Source organism: Taudactylus pleione, unplaced genomic scaffold (genome assembly GCF_031769625.1).
Source record: "Taudactylus pleione unplaced genomic scaffold, aTauple2 ptg000290l, whole genome shotgun sequence".
NCBI classification, from domain to species: Eukaryota; Metazoa; Chordata; class Amphibia; order Anura; family Myobatrachidae; genus Taudactylus; species Taudactylus pleione.
In genome coordinates, this window is record NW_028284692.1 from 10,771,553 (window position 1) to 10,799,070 (window position 27,518).

The 27,518-nt window shown below is 45.5% G+C and overlaps 1 protein-coding gene across 3 annotated transcripts in view; it reads left to right on the forward strand.

Annotated features, from left to right (window-relative positions):
- The window catches only part of GLP2R (glucagon like peptide 2 receptor), a 471,983-nt gene that overhangs the window by 358,580 nt on the left and 85,885 nt on the right, over nt 1–27,518 (forward strand). For 2 of the 3 annotated variants that reach the window (XM_088482732.1, XM_088482731.1), the window contains exon 3: nt 20,928–21,032. The exons of the other annotated variant lie outside the window; for it this stretch is intronic. In XM_088482732.1, coding sequence (XP_088338858.1) covers nt 20,928–21,032 — 105 coding nt within the window. The remainder of the gene's footprint in view (nt 1–20,927; nt 21,033–27,518) is intronic. 3 annotated transcript variants of the gene reach the window in all.

Here is a 27,518-nt window from a genome sequence, read left to right on the forward strand (position 1 = left end):
GAACAAAATAGATCAGAATAATGGTAAATTCCCATGTTATGCTGAAGTGAACGAAAACTTAAGCACTTCCGAATTGAGTAGATGGTGTATTAATTTCTAGTGATAAAAAATGGACGAATTTGCCAGACTAACACGGCCGAATTCACCCCCCCTAAAAGAAAAAAACACCCGATTTTAACAATAGTAAGTTTCTGTGTTTGTAAAAACCGTGATTTTCACCCGAGTTTGTAATCTTGGACCAACACGAATCTTAAGCTGGGTACACACGTAGAGATTTTCTGTCCAACCATCCAACTAGTTGATTGGTTGGAATGAAAATCTGGTAACATATGGGAGTAAAGGATGTTCAGCAATTTGCTCCTAAATGCCAGAAAACAGATGAAAATGGTCGTCAGACAAGTTTGTTAAATGTTTGATCTAAACAATTTCTTCAAACAACAGTTTTTGTCCATTCTCCGGCATTTGGGAGCAAATTGCTGATTGTCATTTGCTTTCATACCATATTTTCATTCCAACCAATCAACTAGTTGGATGGTTGGACAGAAAATCTTTACATGTGTATGCAGCTTTAGTAAATTTACCCCTTAGCGAAGGCACGATTCAGAGAGACGGACGCAATGGCGATTATGTACACAGATCGAGCGATTGTTTACCATTGCGCATGCGTACAAACCATACTGCGTGTGCGGAGTGATCGCATTGCGAATACTGATGCACAGAGAAATCCATTGCAAAGTGAGTGACAGGCTGTCTGCATTTGGAGGTGGTCTGAAAAATGCTGGTGTGTCTGTCCATCTGAACGCCGTTTCATGGGCGTGCATAAATTAGCCCATACGATCTCCTATACAGCGCTGCATGTCAGGAGAGCTGCCGAGTCTGTGGCTGGTCAGACCTGCCGCAAGGGCAATATGGCCTCTCGATGTGCATCAATGTTACAGATATTTATGCAAGTCAGCTACATTGTATGCATGTAAGAAGGCTGCAGTGGGCGTCCTTATGCTCGGGTGATCCTTGGAACTTTTAGCATATTTTTACTGCTGCGATTTTGCACGCAACACATTAGCGTCTTAGGGCGATATCCAATTAGCCCTGAACATTGATCCCCGTGATCGGCGAAAAACTGGGATTTTTTGCCTATTATCCCTGTTTTTCACAGATGTCTTTTTTTCCACCCTATCCTATTATTTTGAACAAAATAATAGGATATATCTCACAAAAACACATAGGGTCCACGTTAAGTTCGCAGACCTATGTGTTTTCGCCTTTTTTGTAGCGAAAAAAACGGCACTTATTGTGGATTCTTTTTTTCGGGACACATCAAGTCCCGAAAAATATCCATGATAAGTGCCGGCGTCGGGCGGCACTTTGGGGCTAATATGATAGCCCTGCCGTGATCAATTAGCAGCGCTACTTTAGCGCTGCTTATTGGATACGCCCTATATCTGAATCAGGCCCAGAGTCTGGAATCTTACTTAAAATTCAGATTAAATCAATCATTGTAACACTCTTAGAGCTATTTCACACATGCCGGTTTTGACCGAGCGGCAAAAAGCCGCCCGGTATTTAACCGGCTGTGAAATATAGTACTGCAGGGAAAGAACAGGCTCCTTTCACACGACACGGTCACGGCACGGTCGTCGTGATATAGCCGGAAAAAACTACTATGCAGGACAGTGCCGTGCCGTGGCCGTGCAGTCCCTGCACGCCAGTAGTGTAAAGGAAACAATGTTTTCTTTCACACACACTGGCTTCTGCCGGCCGGGCTTGTGCAGCAGCTGCTGCTGCACATGCCCAATAGGGAAAAAAAAAAAAACTGCTTGTGAAAGGCACAGAGTGCCAGAAAAACCCCGGCCGGCTACCGCCCGGTTCTTGCCTGGCCAGCCAGAACCGGAGTGTGTGAAATAGCTCTTACAGTATTGTCTGGATGTCTACCCTCTTGTGCGGAATTGAAATAAAATGGTAGGGTCCAGTGTGTTGAAAAGGATTACAGCCTCTTTCAGTAAAAACATTAATATTGCTTCCAAATATCAAAAAACTAATAATAGTAACTCTTGGGGAGCATTTATGACTGTGCTTTATTACAAAAGGATAATTTTATGGCCAGGGCATATAATAATAACAGCATCTATCACATAAAACTCAAAGATAATTGTAATAAGCACACCTGTAACATGCTTTCAATATGTATTAATATTAAATTTTTTACTTAATTACAATTATTAATTACTAATTGGGATAAACTAATCAATGTGTAGTATTTAGCTTTGCATATTTGTTTTACCTGCTGGCTATATTTCTTTCTCACAGACATCACTATCGCAGGAAGAGATCTAATAATAATTATGTTCTTTAACCATTTAACCATATATACTAGAGTATTTCCCAGTCTAACATATGATTATGTTAGTGGTAATAATGAGACCTGCTGATAGAGTTAAGGTGCGTACACACTAGACCAGTGATTCTCAAACTCGGTCCTCAGGACTCCACACAGCTCATGTTTTCAGGTCACCCAGCCGGAGCACAGGTGTATTCATTACTCACTCACACATTTTAAAAGTTCCACAGGTGATCTAATTATTTCACTTGCAATTCTGTGAGGAGACATGGAAAACATGCACTGATTGGGGTCCTGAGGACCGAGTTTGAGAACCTGTGCACTAGACAATTCGTTCCATGAGCGATATCGTCTAGTGTATCCCCGGCAGGGATGTGCTCAATGTCGTTAATGAGATTGAGCACACACACTGAATGATATCATGAACGATATCGTTCAGTGCTGGGCACCCTCCCTCATCCCTGAACATGCAACAACCTGACAATATCGTCAGCTTGGCCTGCATGTTCGGGCAATGAACGACAATGACCAGCGGGAGCGTGCATCGTTGGTCGTTATCGTTCATTATTTTTGCATACACACTGATCGATATAGTGACCGACTGAACGATAACTATAACCCATGCAACCAATCCAAACAGTGGTGCAAGCTTCCTGTCATACTGACTTATAAGATTATGGTGTCAAATGTGCCATACACACTAACCACAGGAGCCATCTTTTTAAAATGATTGGGGTGCAGCTGAAGTTAACCACCCCCTCACAACACCTGCAAAAACACATGTGAAAAAGTGGAGACATTTGAAAACTTTGGCCCTCATTCAGAGCCGCACGTTAACAACAGTACGCTCGTTGCGTTCCGATGTTGACTAACCGCGCATGCGTCGGTGTTACACTGCGCATGTGCGTACGGCAGATTGCGAGTTTTTTTTCTCTCGTTCCTAAAATAGCGTACAGGAAGTGACATGTCAAATGTGATTGACAGAACAGGGCGTTTTTGGGTGTTGACGGGGGTGGAGATGAAAAAATGCAGGCGTGGCGAGGCGTTTTTGGGGCGTACATACATTAGCAGATGCGAACGTCAAATGTGTTCGGACCGTCTCATACGTCACTGGAACATCCGCTTTCCCTTCAAAATGCTCGCACAGCTTAGGGTCAGGATTACTCGACCACATTGGCGATGGCCTTCTCCTCCGTCCCGGGACTCAACGATGGTGCTGCGATTAATCGCGGCTGGTCAGTAAAGTAATTAGTGTTGGATTGAAAACCGGCTTGGTATGTGTTTGGAAAGCAGTTTATTGGGATAGCACAAAAGCGTACGCAGGTGGAAATCAGAGCTGCTAATGTCATGATTACACAATCAATTAGCGTACATTTTTGGTGTTTTATTTTGGCCACAATTTGTTGGTTATGGCCTATTGTAACAATAATGTCATCATGTTTTAATTAGCTCCCCTTTTTTTTGGTTTACTGTGGAATTTGCATCGCTATGTGATTTTTTAAACGTTCCTTAAAGAGGCCTTTTTTTTTTTTTAAGAGGGTCAGTTTTTGCCTTTAGGGCCAGGATTAAATGTAACCCATTTGTACAATAATGTCACAATACAATCTAATTTTTTTGTTTTAAATTTATTGTTTAAACACAAACAAATTGCCCTAATATTTTGTTGCCTTTTTTTGTGGCAAAGATATTTGTTAAAAAAAAAAATAAAACCATAACTGCTAACATAAGCGTAAATACAAAATTTAAAAACATTTCACAAGAAAGGAGAGGGAAGTTTTGACCAGAAAGGAATATGAGCCAAGCACAGAAGGAGTGTGGGAAAAGTCGCCATTGCTGTCACCGTTTTCTCGCCCGTTTGGCTGGGTGAGGGTGGGCGCCAGACCGGGTCCGGGATGCCATCGGGCTGGCCTGTCCAGAGGCAGATGTTGTGGCCTCTGGACTAGGCACAGGGCTAGGCACATTTGGAGGATTGGCTGATGTTGTGCCAGAGGTGTAGGATCCGGATGTTCCGGCAGGAAGGGAGGTCGGCTCCACCATGTGCTGGCGAACGAGCTGCTCCAGGGCATCGGCGATGCGGATGTTGGCCCTGGTATTTTCCGCCAGGGCCTGACCAATGGTCACGTTGGCCGCAGCATTTTGCTCCAGGGCCTCAGCCACCCGTATCAGACTGGCGTCCATCCTCTGCAGAATCTCCGTATGGCAATCCGATTTAAAATTGAGTTCTGTGAGGAGGCCCACTGCCTGCGAGGGGGCACGCCCTGGACTGGCTTCTGCAGGGTCCTCAGCCGGATGTACTGGTTCCTCCCCTGCAGAGCCAGCAGAAATTCTGCGGCCAAGGCTCCCCTCTGGAGCAGACTCATCCGCCTCTGTCTCTGTTAGGAAAATTGCGAAAAGACTCACATTAGAATCTACATATTGGCACAATAGCATTTCAGAGTTGGTGACATCACAAGACTTACCTTGGCCAACATGAGGAGCCGCAAAGTCTGGCATGTCCGTATCCATGTTGGACACGCCAAACACCTCCACAGCCTGCACACACCCCTGTGCCAGCTCTTCTAAGTCTGTCAACTCCAATGACACAGGGGTGGGACCCCCACCTGTCCCCCTTGCATGCCTAGCCCTGTCGGCAAGTTTTTGCTTGAGACGATATTTGAAGTCTGCCCATCTGTGGAATGAAATTGGACCCATTATCCTTTTTTTTACAATGGGGTTTGTTTATAGGATGGGAAAGTGTTTACTTACCGCCGTTTGACATCCCGGGCTAGACGGACATAATCACCCACCCTATTGACAGCAACGGCGACCTCCTCCCACATTCTCCACTTCTGGCTTTGGCTCATATTCCTGGCTGCCTGGGGCAGGATGTCAACGCACTTCTGGATCAAAACCTCCATCTCCTTGCTTGTGAAATGTGGCTGCCTTTTTTTTTGGGCAGCTTTGGCGGGTTGACTGGGGCCAGCAGTCTCTTCCATGTCATCCTCCTCACCTATTTGGGTAAATATGCAGATTTAGCCACTTCACAACTTGACCAATATATTTGTTTTTAAATAATCATTGAGACAAAATGCATGAAGGCCTTACCGCCGGATTCAACCAGAAATTCAATGTGATTTCGTGACGTATTTATACATGCGTCCTTTGTTTGCGGCCGCATCATTGATTGTGCGTCCCTATGATTCATCCTTAATTTGTGCGGGAAAATAAACACTATTTATGGCTTGGTGTGTGTGGAGTCGAGGTTGGGTTGTTGGATTGTTGGCGGTTAAGTTGTTTGGATTTGGTTGTTTGCGGTTGGAGGATTTGGCAGAGTTGGTTTTTTGTTTGGTTTTGCTACAGTTGTTTTAGTTTTCCGTTCGCATTTTTTTGCTTTTTTCCACATCCTTTCCTGATTTGGTAAGTTTTGTGCAGTCTAATTTGTGGCCAATTGGTGTCTACTTCTGTTTTTTGGTTAGCTATTTTTTTTTAACACTAATTTAATCTTTTTTAGTTTGTTTTGGCTTTCGGACCCAAAGACCTTTTTTTTGGAAATCTTATATTTTCGAGTTGGGTAAGTCCATTTTTTTTCTTGCATTTGCAAACTAATTACCGCATTTTTGACTGTTGGTGTAGTGACTTGCATTTGCGAATTAATTACCGCATTTTTGACTGTTGGTGTAGTGACTTGCATTTGCGAATTAATTACCGCATTTTTGACTGTTGGTGTAGTGACTTGCATTTGCGAATTAATTACCGCATTTTTGACTGTTGGTGTAGTGACTTGCATTTGCGAATTAATTACCGCATTTTTGACTGTTGGTGTAGTGACTTGCATTTGCGAATTAATTACCGCATTTTTGACTGTTGGTGTAGTGACTTGCATTTGCGAACTAATTAACGCATTTTTGACTGTTGGTGTAGTGACTTGCATTTGCGAACTAATTAACGCATTTTTGGCGGCTTATTCATCATGTAAACCAGTTTTGCTTTTCCCTTTTCCATTTTTGGGGTCCATTTGAACCCTATTTGACGTACGGTGTGCAATGTCGTTTTCATCGATGGCCAAATGTGTGTTTCGCCTATTTTATGTGTTGGCTTGCAACAATTTGAAAAACAAAAATTCACCCTCTAAATTTTTGATGTCTCATTTTTGGCTTTTTTACAGTTTATACGTATCATGACAATACCCCGGCATGTAAGCAGCTATGGATGGTATCAGAAAGCTAAGTTGTTTTTTGTTACTTTTGGGGTGGCTCAAAAGCCTTACATTGTAAACTTTGAATTTCAGGTAGATCTGGGGCGAATTGTTCTGGCCCTGCTCCCGGAAGACGACCAACCTCAAACTCGTCCCAGGCGTAGGCATCGTAGGCATGCAAGGCCCCAGATATTTCGAACACGTGTCACCCTTTTTGGAATGCCCGATGATGAGGTTTTAAGACGCTACCGTCTACCTCCCAAAATCATCATAGACACTCTCTCATTAATAGAAAGTGATCTTGAGCGGCAAATTGACAATCCAACAGCAATACCACCACTGACGCAATTTATGGCGGTGTTACATTTCTGTGCCTCAGGATCGTTTCAAACAACGGTGGGAATAGTGGCGGGCATCTCCCAATCCTCCTTTTCCCGGATCCTGAGGGCAGTGATGGAGGCACTTTTCAAGCACCTCCATCATTTTATTAAAATGCCTTTGGATATGGGTGCCCTTAGTGTGGCCAAGGCCAATTTTTACCAAATAGCTGGCTTCCCACACATGATAGGGGTTGTGGATGGTACTCACATACCACTTCAGCCTCCAGCACGGCTGGAGGCAATATTTAGAAACCGTAAACACTATCACTCCCTGAATGTAATGGTGGTATGTGATGCCTCCCTCCAGATCCTGTCCCTGAATGCTAAATTACCCGGAAGTGCTCATGACTCCTTCGTCATCCGGCAATCAGGGATATGGCAGAAATTAACCAACCTACAAGCTGGTGATGCGTGGCTTCTGGGTAAGTGGAGACCTTTAGTACATAACAATGTTAAGCTTGATACACAGTGTTCCTGATGTGGTCTATTTTTGTTCACAGGAGACAGTGGATACCCTTGCATGTCCTGGCTGCTCACTCCTTATTTGGCTCCCACACCAGGGCCACAAAGTGCGTATAATTCCGCACTTACAGCCACCAGGCAAGTGGTGGAGCGCTGTATCGGCCTTTTAAAAGGCCGATTCAGATGCCTCCACCGCTCTGGTGGCGAGCTCATGTATGTGCCGGATATGGTGTCTAAAATTGTGGTCCTGTGTGGGATATTTCACAACATTGCCATAAGGAGTGGTGTCCCAATGCAGCCAGAGGATGCCTTACCTGAGGATGGCCCCCCCGAGGTTGGTCGAAGGTCAGTATGTGGGGGGGCCATACGCGATGATGTGGTGGCCAGATTTTTTAGGTAAGTTTGAACAAAACTCCAGTGTTTATACCTAATGTGTTTGTGTTTGTTTGCGAACATCTAATTTTTTTTTTTTTTTCTCACCATCTTCTGTTTGTTCACATAATCTTTGCCACTCCAACGCTCACTACTTCCTGCTACCCTTACCAAACCTGGATCTGGTCCTTTTGGGCATATATTCTGGAACCCATATCGCAACGCCATGTTTGTGGAATCATGTTGGCATGGTCCTTCGTCAACCAGTTCTTGATTTTTTGTTTTTATTTAATTATTTCTTGGTATGTGTTGTATTTGAATTTATCACTGTGTTCTTTTTTTGGGAGTGACCACTTTGTTTTCTCTGTTATGTTGTGAATAAATGTTTGGAGAGTGAAATGGTCTTCCTTTTTTGGGACATTAACAGCAAGTGTAACCAGGTTAACACAAGTTACATTTGACTAAGGGGTAAACCAGTACTGACGCCAGTTGAGCTAAACTGAAATATGTTTTCAGCTTCCCAATCCACACCAAAAGGAAGCCTGGCCCAACCTTGGGATTTGTAAGATTGGCCTAAGCAGCTTGCGCACCAAGTAGGAACCTGGAAAATGTAGAAATATGTAATTGACACTACACCCAAAAAGGGAAATGACATTGTTACTGTTATGTGTTTCTTGTGTCTGTTTGACAAACAAAGACAAAACACAATCTAACTTTTAAAAAAGGGAAATCCTTGCAGGAACAGTCTACTTATGTCATGCTAAACTATCTTGGTTTTGGTTTTTAAAAATGAGCCACAACGTATATTTGTCTTAATAAATTTATTTTGAAAATATAACAAAAATAAAAAAACTACTGCCGAAGGAGGCCAGACAGCCGGTCGAGGGCCACCAGAATGCCGATGACATGTTGGCGCATCTGCCCCACACAATCCGCCACCTCTTGCCGACGCCTCTGTTCCTCTGTGGGTGAGAAAAGTGTGTGGGTTAATACAACAATAGGGAATCCACATTAAAAAAAAAAACACAACCAAATCACTCCTAAACCCAAACCAAAAAAAAAAAAGGGGGGGCTGGCAAAAATACAAGGCCTAGGTACAAATTCCCACAGGTATGATATGTGTATGTTGAAATCACCAGGAAGAGGTAAAGGCAAACCTTCAAAATCACCAAAAGTCAAGCCACAAAAACACGAAGAAAGGCACGACACATGATTACATACAAACAGTTTGTGCTTTAAAAAAAAAAAAAAAAAAAACATACCGGGAGACAAAACGGGAGCTCCGGAAATACCTCCATGATCCTCCTCGGAGGATCCGTCATTACCCAAAGAATGGGGAGGAGTTATGATGGACTCCGGGGAGGGGGTAATTGGAAGAGGGGTGGGTGGAGGAGAGGGGGAAGTGGGACGGAGGGGAAGGAGGCCCGACATTTCCGGGAGAGGGTCTGGGAAGGATGGGGAGGAGTGGGGAATAGGGGAAAGATTTGGGGTGGAGTGTTGGCTGGGGGTTGGGGATAGTGGCCGGGAACGCCGTCTGGACGGACGGTGACGGCGGAGTCTTGGCTGTCCCCCTAAAATATGACAAAGAAATTGCGGTTAGTTTATGGACAAATCCGGGCAACCAAACTAAAAAAAAAAAAAAAACAACAAATAAGCCAAATAGCAGTAGAATGAATAAATCAGAAATAGAGGGGAAACATGCACACGCAGATATGAGTACAAATAATAAATAGGACAGACAGGAAAACATGCACACGCAGATATGAGTACAAATAATAAATAGGACAGACAGGAAAACATGCACACGCAGATATGAGTACAAATAATAAATAGAACAGACAGGAAAACATGCACACGCAGATATGAGTACAAATAATAAATAGAACAGACAGGAAAACATGCACACGCAGATATGAGTACAAATAATAAATAGAACAGACAGGAAAACATGCACATGCAGATATGAGTACAAATAATAAATAGAACAGACAGGAAAACATGCACACGCAGATATGAGTACAAATAATAAATAGGACAGACAGGAAAACATGCACACGCAGATATGAGTACAAATAATAAATAGGACAGACAGGAAAACATGCACACGCAGATATGAGTACAAATAATAAATAGGACAGACAGGAAAACATGCACACGCAGATATGAGTACAAATAATAAATAGGACAGACAGGAAAACATGCACACGCAGATATGAGTACAAATAATAAATAGAACAGACAGGAAAACATGCACACGCAGATATGAGTACAAATAATAAATAGAACAGACAGGAAAACATGCACACGCAGATATGAGTACAAATAATAAATAGAACAGATAGGAAAACATGCACACGCAGATATGAGTACAAATAATAAATAGAACAGACAGGAAAACATGCACACGCAGTTTGCCCCACAAACACAAACATTAAAACCACAATACATAACACTTACTTGCCAGGATCTGCATGCGAAAGCATGCCAGCAAGCGGGGCGTTCGCCGTTGCAGGTCGGACCACCTGCGCTCCAGCTGCCCGATGTTGCGGCGTGAGCCGAAGGACCGCAGGCGGGACCGTGCCTCCGCATACGCGGAGCGCTTCTGCCGGTTGGTCATGGGTTGAGGTTGGCTGGTGATCCGGCGATCCATGACCTCCGTAAGCACCAGCAGCTCGCGCCTGGTGAATGCGGAGGCTCTCATGATGGCAATGGTGTTTTTCTTAAAAATCATTTTTGATAAAGTGTGTAAAAATTTTCTGATTGGCTAATGTATTTTGGAAATTAACAGGAGCAATTTTATTGGTTAGTGTATGAGTCATGTGTTCGACAGGGCCAGAAATCTCTGGAGAGTTATGATAGGCTTGATGCAGTGACATGCGTAAGCAAATTTAAATAAAGAAATGAACCCAGGGAAATATGCGGGGATCCACAGCAATAGTACAATTGTTTAATTGTGGTTCACATGTTTTTTGAACAATAAAAGCGAATGTTTCATCCGTACGTATTCTGCGGGTAAACACAAACACGGACAAGAGTAAAGTTTCTTGCATTGTGTTGAAAAAAACAAACAATTAAGCTAATTGATACATTGATTGGCATGATACGATTGATGGAGGTAGGCAGAATAAAGGAGCAGGTAATCGACATCTGACAAGGCCACTTCCTGTTTATACTTGTGCGTGCGTTCCTTTCAAGCCATTTCGGGGATGTACGCTCGCTATTTCGTACGCTCGTTAGTTAGAGGAGGGGTCCTCAGAGTTTTGGGAGGAATTTTAGATGCGAACGAAAATACGAGCGAGCCATTGAATTTAAATATTTTTGTACGTACGCCTAACGTACGTGCGCCCGCTTGCGAGTGGGTCTGAATGAGGGCCTTTGTCTCTTGTGTTACCATACCCAGTTATCTGTACCTGTTCTCCCTCCAACTGTTGATCCCTGTTGATCGGGGTAGGGACCTCATTCCTCTTGTCCCTCTCTAGCACACTCCATGTCACCAGTGCTCTGCTTCCTTGTCTGATGTAAGAGGTGTGCCGTGCGGTGCCTGCTGGCGTGCAGGTGTAGCTTTGTGGCTTACCTGGCGTCGCACTCTCTCACCTTCAGGCCGTATGTTGATCAGACGGTCCTGGAATTCCTAACAGGACAAGCACATGATGGCCTAGGAGGAAGGAGATGTGAGAACCGTCCTTCCTCAACGCCGACCAATACACCCGACTACACAAAAGATTTGGGTTTTTAAGTGAGGATCATCACTGGCACTTTTGGCCTCAGATCCAGAGTTTCACCTATAGGTACTCGTGCATCAGCTGAAGACTCAACCTTGCACCAGAGTGCAAGGTCCACTGTATGCCCTGAAGAAAGGAAGATAGGCAGAGATGAACCGGCAGTAATAGACAGACAGACACACAGGTTCTCACCGGAGGTACTCTTCGTCCCACTCAATCCCACACACAGGTCCCTGTAGGGGAGATAATCACATGTCGTGCAGGGTTCTAACCTAGTCTAACAGTGTCTAACAGTGTGTCACACTAATACACCTATCTACATTAATATTGGCCCTAACTCACCGGCCTAACAAACTGTGTGCGGTGTATAACAATCTGCAAATGCAACAGTTGGTAACAGGGCTACATCAATCTACTCTGCACGGCACTGCACAACAATTCATATACATAAGGACATATTTATACAATTCCAAGATAACCACAGACCAATAACCTCAGTGCTGCCCTTTTAATCCTGCCTAACTAGAGCTGGCCAGCTCCTCTCCTAGATGACTGGGAAACACGTAATTTCCATAGGAGCCTGACAGCTCTCCATGGGGTATCAATGAGCTGGGCCACGCCTTCACACAACATACACAACCAGAGGGTGAGAGCCGCAGAACTTACAACACTCTTCTGACATATATATATATATACTTATGCAGGGACCCACCTATCCAACTATAATTTCAGTGACTTTGGCCTACTGCCCAGTCACTCTCAAGGGCTCAGTGCCATGGGCTTAATGCCCAGGATCTTATTGGTGGCTCAGACTTTAAAGCCTGTCTACTACAGGGTACAAAGGGACTTGGGCCTAATGCCTAGAGTCCCTTTCCATAATGTGGTCTCAGGCCTATGGCCTGCCTAATGGAGGGGCTCAGCAAGTGGCCTGGGCCTAATGCCCAGGGCCACTTTATACAGGGCTCAGGCCTATGGGCCTGTCTAACTGAGGCGCAAGTTAGTGGCCTGAGCCTAATACCCAGGCTACTTTAAATATTTAGGGTGGCCCATCTATTTGCACTTTTAGTGACCTGGGCCTAACACCCAGGTCACTCACTACTAAAAGGGTTAATTTATTATCTATAGGGCCTATGGCACCCGCTGGCCTATTGTCTGAATTTACCCCACGGGCCTAGTGCATGACAACCCTGATGGCCTAAGGATGGGTTAATGGTAGGCCTTACGGAGGACCTATATGAATGGTGGAAGAGGCTGCAGGGGGAGCTTCGTTTACTTTCCACCCCCACAGTCCTCTATGGTCTTCAGCCACATTCTTCTGCCGCTTGCCTGTCCTGGCCAGCGGCGCCGCCTCTTCTTTTCTTCCTCCAGCTGGTGCCTCCTATCTATCTTCTTGACAGCGGCGTCTTCTGGCTACTTCCGTGGCCGTCGGAACTGTTGCCGCGACACTCCTTCGGGAGGTCTTCTTTCCTCCCTCTCTGCCGTCGGACTGACTCTTCCCTCTCTGCGGCATCTATTATAAGACGCTGCAAGTGGGCAGGGCTATGACGCAGCAAGCTGCGATTGGCTCGTTGTGGCCGCCTCCTATTGGCTGCTAGACCGCGAGCCATGATTGGCTCGCAGCACAAGCCAAACACCCGCCGGCACAGACGCCACTTCAAGGTTAGCTTGCGCACGTAGCCAAGTTTCTCCTGCCACACACTTTACCATTGGGGCTGGTGGAAGGGACCAGGCGGTCCCTTCACCAGGTACCCACCGCGCCTGCACCGATTGTGCTGCGGACACACTCACTGTCCCAGCACCAGCTATGGATGTGTCCCGCAGAGGACACATCCACACTGGCCCCTGTTCCTGTGCCATTGCTGGGATCAGCCACTTGATCCCAGATGGGCTTTCCACACTGACTCTGTATGCTCACCTATACATTGGGAACGGGATCACTGAGTACTGAACCAATTCCCACCCATCACTCCTGAAAGCTTCAGAGATTTGCCCTACCTTTGTCCCTGATATCTGTCCTACCCAGTAGATAGTGTGATCTTAATGTTTGGTATATACAGTATGCTTATTTACTTATGCTCTGATACCCTATTACTGTGAAATATTTTCTGTTTACCATGTAGAGCGCTGTGTACACTTTGTAATGCCTTATAAATAAAAGTTCATAATAATACTGTTGTTTCTAAAGTTTGATAATGTGACTGTATGACCTTGCTCTGCAAGGCAATCACACATTTTTGAACTTAGCTAGAATAGTGATGGTTACTCGCCCTTAAGCAACTGCAGTGAGCTTACTTCACCACTCGTAGGCATTCATTTTCACTGTCTGTAACCGCCTGACAAACCACTAGGTGGGCTTGAAACTTGTTGCCACCACCAGACTTCTACACCAGCATCTGGAACTGCTCATTCCACCCGGGCTCTTACCACTGGCACCTGGAACCACCTACAGTACTTCTGGATATGTTTGGAAATGCTGCAGCAACACCTCCTGACTGGTGTCTGCTAATTCTCACTGGTCCCTCACTATGGACCAGTCTGTACTAGGTAGCTGGCAGTGGCTTGAGCTTGGAGACACTGGATTAAATCCAAAACAGCTGGAGAACAAATAAGTATTTGGCGCTACTATGGTAGTCACAGGATACAAGCAGATGCAGGCATCTTAAGGCAAGATGTTTATTGCTGAAGGTGCTTGGGACAAACACAGCATACATATATTCTTCAATAGTCAGAGGATACACACACTCAAGGCTCACAGGCACTCTTTTTATCCAGTTGTAACACGCAATACCACAGGGAGTAAGCCCGCCCTGGATCGCTTCACCAATTAACCTATGTGTATGTGCTTTGCATGCAAACATTTTACATAGCCCATAATGGACAGTGGAAAGTGGTTACTCCTCTGTCCCGGAGTCCACTTGGGCAGCTAACTACACCCAGGTGCTGGAAAGTCTGGAGTGGGGGTTGGTTCCCTCCAAAACTTGCATCCAGGATTCTGCTGGGGGACCTTATCACCTTCTCTAGCTGAATTTGGGCTCCAGAGGCTGTGAGACAAGTGGGAACTCTTTGGCTGAAACTGTAACACAACTTGTTTGCCGCACTGGAGGTGAACCCTCAGATTCACCAAGTGTGCTCTCCTTTTGGTCTGTTTCCCCTCTCTGCACTGGGGTACACAGCATGTGGTCACTCTTAGCCCTGCAGTCTGAGATAATTGTCCTGGTTGCAGTGGCTCTGCGTGGACACTACTTAAACTGGTGGGGCTTTAACTCTTGCAGTGCTATGGAGCTGGGAGCAGCATCCCTGCAGCCTGGGAGTGTAAGGAGGACCTACTTCAACTGGCACACCGCGCTGACTACCTGAGGCTGATTGAATGACAGGGCCGCTCGTTCAATAAAGTTTTTTTTGTCGGGGTGCATGATGTCATGCCGCTGGAAGGGAGAGGTCAGAGGATCTGCGGCACATGAGGAGCAGTGCTAGCCAGCCAGACCAGCAGAAAAAGCTAGAAGGAGCCTTCTTCAAGGTGATAAGATAAGGGGGAGGTCTATTTTGTCAGTCTCGGGTCCCACAATTTCTGATGGCAGCCCTGACCATCCCCATGGAAATCTACAAGGATCGCAATTAAAATCAATTTATTAAGAGATGGCATTACCTATACTTGGCAATGGGGGTCCAACAAAGCCTGAGAGGCATCGCTGGATGTGTGATATCCTCATGTAGGTACATTGGTGACAGTGGGGAAACTGCAGGAGCCAGCGCTTGAGTGACAGGTCTAAATGACAATGCGCCGGTTGAAGAGTGTCTCATGTCTCCAGCAGGTCACATCCAGGCACCTGAGGAGAGAACTTAAAGAGAGCACTCACCGGCAGTTGACAGTTGGGCTGTGTGGTAACTGTCAGTGGCAACGGATCTGCGCTGCTGAGTGCCACTGATGGAGCCGCTGGAGAACACTGGGAACTGAGAGGGATTGTAGCTATTACACAGACGGAGGCAGACCCGGGCGAAGCCGGAGCTAAGAGAAAGCAGTGTGTGGCCAGTCCATGAAAAGGACATAATCATCACGTATCTAGCTTTAATATGCATCATACAAAGTGTTTTGATTTATTGAGTGTTATAACTCCAGCATATACAGGATCAGTGATCACACTAAGCCATTAGATGCAGCAGTAGTGCCATCCTGCCTGAGCTGAATGATTTTGTGTCAGATGTGGGCACCATTCCAGACTATGGGAGCAAGCCCTGGAGTCTGCAGGAGCAGCAGAAGAACCTAGCACTGCCCTGGACATATATGTACATATTGGTCTCGTTATGCACTTGGATATTGTATTATTATATGATATTAATAATGAACCCTATTGATGGTCTATAGCAGTGCACCCCTAACAGTGCATGTTTTTCATATCTCCTAGTTGATGCACATGTGTATTTATTACTGGCTGACATGTTAAAAGATCCACAGGTGGTGGTAATTATTTAATTTGTGATACTTAGAAGAACATGCAGCATTAGTAATATTCTATTATATTACTATTTATTTTGTGGTCATGGTGTGGGCTGGGAATGGGGGTTTCCAGGCAGGGGCGTATCTACCCATTGGCCAGGATGGCATTCGCCAGGGGCGCCGACCAAAGGGGGGGTGCCGTTCGGCAGTGCCACCAACAGCCAAGGGGTGGACAAGTCCCCCGGCCGCACAAGTGTAGGGCAGACCGCAGTGAGAGGGTCTGCCCTACACAGTTTACAAACACACAGCTGCCAGTGGCGGCTGTGTGTTTGTAATAGCAGCTAGCCAATGAGAGTCAGACAGACTCTCATTTGCTGCTGCGTCGTCCGCGGAGGGAGCAGGCTGGAGCTCACTCATGAGCTCCGTGTTCTGGCTCCCCCGCAGCATGTGATGGGAGAGACATCATACATCATGACGTCTCTCCCATGCAGGAGAAGAGCGGGCCGGGACTCATAGCGGACAGCGGCGGTCGCGTCAGAAGCGTGGATTAGGTAAGTTGAATTTTATTTTGTTCTTTGTGTGCGTGTGTGTAAGCCTGGCACTACAGGGGGGGGCACTACTGGGGGCACTTTATGGGGGGTGCACGCTACTGGGGGCGCTGTATAGGGGTGGAGGGGTGGCCACTACTGGGGGTAATTTATGGGGGTGGCCACTACTGGGAGCACTGTATAGGGGTGGCCATTACTGGGGGCAATTTAGGGGGGGTGGCCACTACTGGGGGCGCTGTATAGGGGTGGAGGGGTGGCCACTACTGGGGGCAATTTATGGGGGTGGCCATTACTGGGAGCACTGTATAGGTTTGGCCATTACTGGGGGCAATTTAGGGGGGGTGGCCACTACTGGGGGCACTGTATAGGGGTGGCCACTACTGGGGGCAATTTAGGGGGGGGTCACTACTGGGGGCACTGTATAGAGGGGACTACTACTGGGGGCAATGCAGCATAGGGGGGATTACTACTGGGGGCACTGCATGGGGGGGTAGGGGGGCTCCAGTCCATTACATTGCCAGGGGGGCTTGGATCCCTAGATACACCCCTGTTTCCAGGCAACCGGAACCCCCTGCGTTTGCCTATGAGTTCCGTGCAGTACAGAGTGCGCAGTGTAGACTGAAGGGACCGCAGGAGCAGTGTAGCCGGAGGCAGCTTATCTCATTGCCCAGATGACTCCGATGAGTTGTAGGGGAGTCGCGGCTGAAGGAGGCGAGGCTGAGGCGGCAATGCGTAGTGAGTACTGGGGTTTGCTGAGCGGTCCGGAGGCAAAGCCACACCACAGAGGCAGTGATCAACTAACGTGGGGCCAGGGAGACCAAGCATCGGAGTGGTGAGACTGAAAGTACACAGAATCACCAAGCATCCTGTAGCATTGTCCTCAGATGGCAGTTAGGCAGCCATTGAACACTATCCTATAGCAGTGTAATTTCGGTCGCATTACTGAGCCCTTTAGTCTTATGACAGCTTACACTTCAGTGTCAGGATCCGCAGTCAGAAGGAGATTTATTGGAATCTATAGTCAGCCTGCACTACACTCGCTGCCACAGTGAACCGCAGCGCTAAGTAAAGTGAGACATAGGCCCTGATTCAGACCCACTCGCGAGCGGCTGTCCGCTCGCAAGTGGGTCGATGTTCTGCACTGAGCATGCGCACGATGGAGGGAGCTCCGTCGTGCGCATGCGCCAGACGCGACGAGCGAAGGAAAGTCCTTCGCTCGTTGTGTCTGATCAAAGGGGGTGTGCTGTCGATGTTGATTGACAGCACGCCCCCTTTGGTGGGCGTGCCGGGGGGCGTGCCTCCCTGACGGGGGCGTTCCCAAGGGAACGCCTCCCGTCAGAAGCCGGCCCACTGACATCACTAGTGATGTCAGTGGGAGTGATTTTGGCTCTGATAGAGCCAAAATCACTCCGGAGCTTGCGGTTGAAAACCTCAACCGCATGCTCCGGCTCGCAGTTTCGATGGTCGCGATGGTCAAGACCATCGCGGCCATCAAACTGCACGCTCGTATAGCCTGTGGGTGGTGACCCACAGCTATACGAGCGTCCAGGAGGACGCTCCATTTTCATGGAGGGCGGCGCTCATTCAGAGCGTGCGCTCTGCTCAGAGCGTACGGCTCTGAATGAGGGCCATAGTCAGGAGTCAGACTACTGTACAGGGAAGAGCAATAGGCTCCCACTAATGTTAGAAGAGTTAAATTACCTGCCTCCACAGCCTGTCAAATACTTGTTAGGCACAGCTGTTACTGTAACAGGCACGGACTGCAGTCCAATTAATACAAGTACTCTCGCCCACAATTGCTACTAAACTGATACATACTTGTACTTAGAGAGCAGCAAAGAGTCAGCTATTGTAACTATTCCTCTAATCACCAATTAGCAAGACCGCAGTAAAAGTCAACCACAGAAAAGATTAAGGCCCTCATTCAGAGCCGTACGCTCTGAGCAGAGCGCACGCTCTGAATGAGGGCCGCCCTCCATAAAAATGGAGCGTCCTCCTGGACGCTCGTATAGCTGTGGGTCACCACCCACAGCCTATACGAGCGCGCAGTTTGATGGCCGCGATGGTCTTGACCATCGCGACCATCGAAACTGCAAGCCGGAGCCTGCGGTTGAGGTTTTCAACCGCAAGCCCCGGAGTGATTTTGGCTCTATCAGAGCCAAAATCACTCCCACTGACATCACTAGTGATGTCAGTGGGGCCGGCTTCTGATGGGAGGCGTTCCCGTGGGAACGCCCCCGTCAGGGAGGCACGCCCCCGGCACGCCCACCAAAGGGGGCGTGCTGTCAATCAACATCGACAGCACGCCCCCTTTGATCAGACACAACGAGCGAAGGAAAGTCCTTCGCTCGTCGCGTCTGGCGCATGCGCACGATGGAGCTCCCGCCATCGTGCGCATGCGCAGACCACAACATCGACCCACTTGCGAGCGGACAGCCGCTTGCGAGTGGGTCTGAATCAGGCCCTAAATCCAGACTTTAATGAGAACACTAATCTAGGATACATCAGTAAAGGGGTGTAGTATGTAATACCACCGGCCGTGTGGCCGGCGTTTCAAATCCCGACCGCAGAGGCCCGGTAGAGGTGAAGATCCCAAAGCTACAAAGGTAAGTACTAACTAACCTATTTTTACCCCCTAACCCTAACCCTCCTTTAGGGGTACCTAACCCTAACCTCCACCCCAAGTGCCTAACCCCCCTCTAAGTGCCTAAACCTAACCCCCCCTTCCCGCAGCCTAACCCTAAGTCTCCCGGGGGGGTGCCTAACCCTAACCTCTCCCCGGGGGTGCATAACCCTAACCCTCCCCCCCTGCGGCTGTCCGTGCCCGGCTTACTTTCATTCGGTATGCCTGACATCGGGCTCCCAGCGTAGGTCTAATGACAGGTGTCGGATTTTCGACGCCTGTCATTAGTACTTTGTTGGGATTAGAGGGTCGGGAAGCCGGCGGTCGGTATTTAGACTGTCTGCTTCCTGACTACATCCCCAGTAAAGAATAGCAAAAGATATTGTGATCACCACCACCGTAGTTCAAATTACTTAACCTGGGAAACTTATAGTGCACCAACGGTCACTGAAGCACTAAACTGGTTTAGTGACTATTAGCTTCCAGGCAAGGAAGTGTTAGTAGTAAAATAGGTTAAAATTAGACTTCATTTAACATTTATTTATTTAGTTTAGTAAGGATTGTATGTTGACTGTCGATGTATGATATAACAGACAAGGTATTGCTATACTAACCTTTTGCTCCACAGTGTTCCTGTTGATACAACGAACCAGAGTTCCTGCAAAATAGCTGCACACGTTGAAAATATAGCAAAGTTGTATATATTGTCTGTCAGAAGCCTAATTGAAGTATTGTTCTAGTAGGAAGTGTTTGCCGAAATAAATTTAATAACCGCCTGACGGGGTTTGTATACATTTATTGCCTTCCCCTTACATCTCTGTAGACATACCTAGTAGAAGGATCTAATACTCATGTAATCCCCCTCACTAGAGCAGCGGGGTGTTACAGATGTCTTCTGGGTGGTGACAATATCACTGGAACCCTTCAAGCACCTACTTTATTGCAAGCATGATCTTGCAGGGAAGACTGTGAGATAAACCTTATTGTGACCAGTACCTGTAAGACTTCATAATGTTTTTAGGTGGAGAATTAAAAAAAAAAAATAAGTTGTATAATAGAGTGTACTGTCACAATTTAAGATATAGCACCATCCAGTGTAATGTAACTTTTTATTTTAAGTTATACTCAGCCTGCAGTTGATGTATATTCTAACATGTTGAAAAGCAAGAGGTAGACAGAAAAAGGTTAATGCATACATTCTCATACCAACTGGTGGTATGATAAATATCTCTGAAAAATTTTATAAATATATCACTGTTTAGGTCCATTTGCAAACAGTCTAACCACAGAAGAATGTGCTAAATGTATATTATTCCCATATGACTTTCTATTTTTTATATACATGCACAGTGGTGGGTGATTTTATATGGAACCGCCATATTGGTCTGAAAACAGTCAAGAAGCTTTACCCCAATAACAGGGCCAGATAAAGGAATATTGTTGCCAATATACAATTGGTGGTGTTCTGATATTAATTGAAGTAAGCTTTTATGTATATGTTTTTGTCTGTTAATTATAAATCAACATAAATTTGCAATACTTCAAACTAAAAGCTGTTGTACTACTCTCTGGGTGCATCTGGTGCAAGGGTCTCATTATAGGACCTGACTGTATAAAGACTAACCATCTGTGGTCGTCGCTTCATTGAAGATACCATCATCTCCATTACACTACCCCAACGGAAGAACTCCAAAGTGTGGGGAACAATTACGTACAAAAGAAGTTACCAGTATTGGACTCTTTAGGATTAAATATTCTGTATTGTACATTTGTGGCACCTTCCGGACATTTCTGTATATATGTACAGTATATATTGTTATCTGGCTACAGAGAAGGTAGTTTTGATAAATGACCATGTTCTGTTTTATTTCAGGTATATATTGTAACGGGACATTCGATCAGTTTGCTTGTTGGCCGTTTTCCTCCCCGGGAAACATATCGGTTCCCTGTCCATGGTATCTGCCTATGATACATGAAGGTATTGAATCCAAACTGTGATCTAACTTTATTTTACAATATATAATAAACATTGTTTAAATGCTGTCCCCTTTGACACTTACTTTCCCTTTTTCCCCTTGCGTCATCTAAAGCCTACCAAAACCAAGCTTTGACCTATCTCTTAATTAACCTCTCTCAATTCACTACATATTATCACATTGCCAACCTTGCCATTATATTATTTTTAGTTTTCCATTGCTCACATACATAGGCGCCGGAAGTAAAGAGAAGGGGAGGGGGGGTTAAGGGGGACTTGATTCCCCCCCCTCCCCAAAGATTTCAGGCACCAGTCTGACATTTGAAGGTGCGAGTGGAACGGCTACCACAGATGGTCAGGGACTGCACATTATATCCTCTGATGAAACCGCCGTGTCATACTGCGGAGAAACGCATCAGTGGCATTTGAAAAGCAGGTGGAACGCAATACCGGTAGCCTGAAACCGGAAGTAGCGAAGCGCGAGGCACCAGTGAATTACACAGTGCTACCAGCGTCCTCGAGTGCCGTGGACCAGCAGTAGAGGTCCCTCTGCCTGATACCTCAGCACCCCGGATCGCTAGGTGTGCATAGCAGACACATTTTTTAAGTGTCCAGGAGACATCCCACAAACGTCGGCAGGAGCTATTCAAATCCTACCCCCTATATGTTAGGGGTAGAGGTGAGGGAAAAGATTCACCATACTGGACACTGATTATTCAGTTGGTTGGTAATGTACTGCTCATTATATCATCTTAAAGTATTGCTGACTGTCTACTAAATACTAACCTATTCATACCACTGGCTGAGACTGCCTGCTAACAACATCTGCTTACTGACTGTGACGATATATTCTAACACCTAACACTGTGCTTCATCATAATTTACTTTTTTTTGAACTACTGGTGACATGACATCTGATGTGCTCTGACCCAGAATTATTGAGAAGAAGTTCACTTTCTAGTATTTTTATAATATTTTTACAGAGCCGAATCTGTGCTTGTTCCATTTTGATACTAATATTATTTTTAAAAATGATTATCCATCTGTGTACTATTGATTGATTGATCTAGGTTTTAATGTGATTATGTGCAATAAATTCTAAATATTTTTCAAATCAGCAGCCATTGGACAGCGCTCCCATTTCTTTCTTTCATTATGGCAAGGGGCTGCATGGCCCCCACTCTGCACTGTGGAGGAGGAGATGTTAAGTTAAAAGACCAGACATTACACCTCCTTCTCCATGTAGTGCAGAAGCCATGCAACTTATTGCTATAATGCACAGCCTGCCTCCACCCAGCAACAGGTAACCTGGATAGAGGGGGAGGGAGTGCCATAATTAAACTATATCTTGTACCCCAACATAAAAATGTTCATATGTTCCTGCTCAAATTGGTAAATGCGTTTTCTGTAAGTTGTCTTAACTCATGCTCGATACAGCATCTCACACCCTAATACTGCTCCTGATCCACTTAAAGATTCCTCTCTTTCACAACTGTCTTTTCAACACTAAAACTCCTGTTCTACACTCAAATCATATTTACTCTATCTCTGACCTTAATAATATGGAGATTAGGGCCTGATTCTGAATTGGACGCAGCTCGTTATACTGTCAGGGCTGGTTGAGGAAAGGCTTTAATGTGTGTGTACTGTTGGCGGTGATAAGGTGGAGTTATAGTACACACCAGCGGATCTCCTAAGTCAGAAAACAGCCCAGTACTTAACCAGTGGGTTGGTTATTTAGCAGTAACGTGAATGTACAGCCTTCCTCACAAGTACAGTATGCATATAACAGACACTCAGCATTGAGCGGAGCATACAGACCACCAGCCAGTGACTGTATGTTGGTAGAGGCGCAAGATACAAGCGGTGAATAGCTTGTGGGATGCAGTATATCACAGTATCACACCTTGCGGGTTGTCACTGCTAGACCTGTAATATCACCACCCACAGGACAACCTAATATATGCCCTGCTATGTGCCACCCCTCTAAACAACAACTATAGGTATAGGGCCCTATCATATCGCTTAACCTAGTGTAAACAGCAAGTACACAATAACAACTTGGTATGGTGTAGTGTAATAAATTACCAGCTCTCCTATTCTGCAGATTCCCCACAGTTTCAAATAATCCAAACACCATGCATCATATGCAAGACAAAAGTTTGTTTAGTCCTTACAGTTATTACCTTCTAACTGCCTATGCCAGTCAGATTCCCTATTCAAATAATATAATATGTGGAGAATATTATCAGGGAGTTTAGTTCACCTGTACCTTTACCATTCATCAAAGGGCGGCAGTCGGGTAGCGTCTGCACAACTTCAGTCATCCCCTTTTACCAGGGACCTGACGTGGTATGGGAGCTGGATGAGCCCCTTCACACAGAGGGCAGTCGCATGGAAATTAAGTCTTGTCACACCCGGCCATACAGGCTTACCCAGGTTCCAAGCATTTGCTTTGGTGATAATAGGGCCTAGTGCCCTTCCAGAAATTGAGATTTCCACCCCCTTTAAATGGATTGGCTCTAGTTTCTGGGGCCTTATGCCCTTGGTATCCTGCCTGGCTATATACTACCCTCCTGTATGGGGCCTAATGCCTAGTGCCCACCTACAATGGGCCTCCTAAGTTGGGGGCCTAATGCCCTGGGCCTCAGGCCTAGTGCCTGCCTATGATGGGTCTCCAAAATTTGGGGCCTAGTGCATGGGCCTCAGATCTAGTGCCCACCTACAATGGGTCTTCTAAGTTTAGGAGTCTAATGTTCTGGGCCTAGTGCCCATTTTCAATGGGCTCCTTAGTATATGATGGCTCAAAGCCCTACGCCTCTGGCCTAGTTCCTGCTTTCAACCATGGTGGTCTAGGGGGAGCACTCACAGGTGGGTCCCCAGTGAGGCCCTACCTGTTCTGAGGTCTTCAGCTGGACTTTACTCTGTTCCATCCACACCTCCGATAGAAGACTCTTCTCTCTCTTCACCTGAGGTGTGGAACCTCCCGCACCCTCAGGGCTTTGCACAGCTTCAGACCCAGACTTCATCTGGTCCATGGCAGTATGCTTAAGCTTTTTTGCAGGGTCCAACATGTTTCCAGGACTTTTGGCATCTTCATCTGTTGCCGCCATTCTGTCCTCTTCAACACAGCCTTCTTTCTTCAGTGTTCCCTTTCTTTCATTCTTCTTTCCACTGTGCTATCCTGAGTCACGCGTACACTGAAACTAGGCCGGTTTCTCACAGATCTCATGCATCCAACATAGGACAAGCAAGTGGCGATACTAATGATGATGGTTACAACCAGTGGAGGCTCCAGAGGCGTGGCTGCAGCACAGTCCAAAATTCAAATAGGGGAGCTACACCAACTGCCACCCCACACACTGCCATACATTGCCGGCCGGGACTCACTGGTAGTTGGTGTGGTTCTTCTATTTGAATTTTGGACTGCGCTGCAGCCCCATCTCTGGAGCCGCCACTGGTTACAACGTAAAAACAGTGGGCGGTACAACTTCCCGCTTCAGGCCATACAGATCATTGTATTAGCCTAAAAGAAACTTACATTAGCATATGTTAAATAGGACTGGTTTCACAATACATCAGACTCAGAATCAGGCCCCAGTTGTCCTAACATGCTTCTGAATTAAACATGTAATAGGCCATAAGCTAAACATTATAATGGGCCTATTAATTTTATTAGAGCCTCAACTTTACGACACTCTCCCCGTTGCCATCCAGGAGATCCAAAATATTCATTATGATCTAATCCCCCAGAAACTTATGCTTCACTATCTTAGCACATACTGTAGGGTGGATTATAAGAGAAACAGCTAAAAACTTGGATGTAATGTAAGCCTTTACTTAAATGTACAGATCTAGGAGTATATTTACTAACGTGCGGGTTTTTAGAAGTGGAGATGTTGCCCATAGCAACCAATCAGATTCTAGCTATTATTTTCTAGAACAGTGATTTTCAACCTTTTATAACTCGCGGTGCACTAAACAAAATGTTGACACTGCCAAGGCACATAATTAGTTTTTTTTTCAAATATAATATTTAACAATTAATATCAACATATATTTAATATATGTTGTTGATTGTTATTATTCCTGTTAAAATTTGTAGAAATTAAACACAATCACAATTGCCCCATCACAATGGCTCCCACAGAAAAAACACAATAACAGTGCCCCTCACAGAAAACAAACACAAGAGTGGCCCCCACAGAAAAAACACAACAGTGACCCCCACAGAGAAAACAGAACACAATAACAGTGGCCCCAACAGAAGAAATCACAATCACAATGGCCCCCCACAAAAATTGCCCCCTACCTTTCAATAGCAGAGATCGCAGTTGTCCCTGTTCCTCAGCTGCAGATGTTGCTGCAACACTGTAGTGGTAAGAGACCCACTTAGTCACTCACTACAGAGCAGAGCAGTGAGCATAGTGCGGGCGGGAGGGACAGCGACGCGGCATGCGTGACCTATGATGTCACGCCACCGCGTCTCCTTAGGTCATGGCCCGGGACGCGTCTGAGCAATCCATAAGAGACCAGCACTGCCTGGGCCTAAAGTTTAAAAATTAAACTGGTGGCGGTGGGGGATGTGCACTGTTTTGGTTTTATTTCAGTTTCTATCCAACAAATTCTATACTGGATGTGGAGCTCATACAACAGTAGAACTAACTTTTCAACTCCCAATTGCAACTTAAAATAAAGCTTCATTGTATTTACAAAATAGCTCTACAAATAACTCACACATTTATGGTAAAGATTATGTGATTTCACAGATGTTGATGCAGTTACATGTCATCTTTTTTGTTACCAGAGGCCTTGAGCTATGAAATGTGTATTTCGAAGTAATTCTAAATACAATATATAGAGTATATAAAGATAGTATATTATGTTTGATGTTTCCTACATGAGAAAATATTTAGAATATTGTTGCCATAACATAAAAGAAGACTCCGCAGGATGCAAACACAGTCTTGACAAATTTAAACACAATATTTATTACATATGACACAACATCATAATAGCTAAATGTAATATTGCGAAATAAAAAAAGCCATGCAATCAAAATAACCCACAACAGGAATGATTTTAATTTTTTTTTACATATCTATATATCTATCTATTTATCTATCTATCTATCTATCTATCTATCTATCTATCTATATATATATATATATATATAGTACACAAATATATATTTGTATACATACTGTATACAAATATATAGAAATATATACTGTATACAAATACTGTATATAGAAATATCAAAGGAACAGCAAACAGGTCAGCAGATAACTCACACAGCTACAGCAACTATAGTAATCAACGTTTCAGTAAGACAGTAAGGTCCCTTTCATTATGTTAATTATCAGGGACCCTGATAATTACCATGCCAAATCGACGCAAATTCATCATTGCTCCGGCGCAGAGACAGCTGATCTGAAAATCAGCTGTCTTCCCGAGTCTCTTCACTGCTCCTTTCGGAGCCGGTGAATCTTTTCACTTCTCCTTTCGGAGCAGTGAAACTAGTACGCCTGCATGATCTACAGGTCACGCAGGTGCACAAAAGCCCCAGCGTCCAGTGGAGGGAGCACTACCTTTTTGATGAATGGCCCGAAAACTTAATTTCTACAAAAGCAGGTGAAAATGTTAATTTCTACCTGCTTTTGCAGAAATTAAGTGATGATGAATAGACCCCTAAATAATTGGTACGTTGACTACTATAGCTGCTGTAGCTGTGTGAGTTGTTTCCTGACCTGAGTGTCGTGCCTTTGATAATTCTATTTGAACACCATTGTGAAGGCACTGGGCACAGTTTATAGCTGCATGGGATTGCCAGGCCATTGGTGTCCAGTATATGCAGTTAGTTTTCAAGATAAAATATAACGTGAGTCCAATCCACATTTACATTTACAGCAATTGAATTTGTGGCTATCTAAAAATAGCCTAATGCAGGAGATATCAGTGATATCTCCTGCATTACTGTTACTATACTAACTCAGCAGACTGCAGTCCCCATTATCTCACAGAGAACTATGATCTGGGTCTATTTATCAAGCTCGGAAAAGCTTACAGTAGCTTAGCTTTTCAGAACGTGGCTGTGTTAGCTAACGACATCTTTCTGTTTGTCCTTATGGACATTATCGCTAAAGCGGGATCGGGTTGGGTACGGGATGCCGGCACTAGGGATGCTGACCAGGTTAGAATGGCAGCGCCCCCAGGTAAGTAAGCCTAACATCTTACCCTAATCCTCCCTCTCCAAGGTCTAAACCTAACCTCCACCCTATGGGCCTGATTCAGAGCTGGACGCTCTGACCAGAGCGCTCGCTCTGAATCAGGGCCCTCCTACCTAAAAATGGAGCGGCCTCCTGGCCGCTCGCATAGCTGTGGGTGACCACCCACAGCATATGCGAGCGGCCAAAAAGATGGTCGCGATGGTCAAGACCATCGTGACCATCGGGCTTGCGACGAGACCCTGCGGTAGGGTCTCAGTGA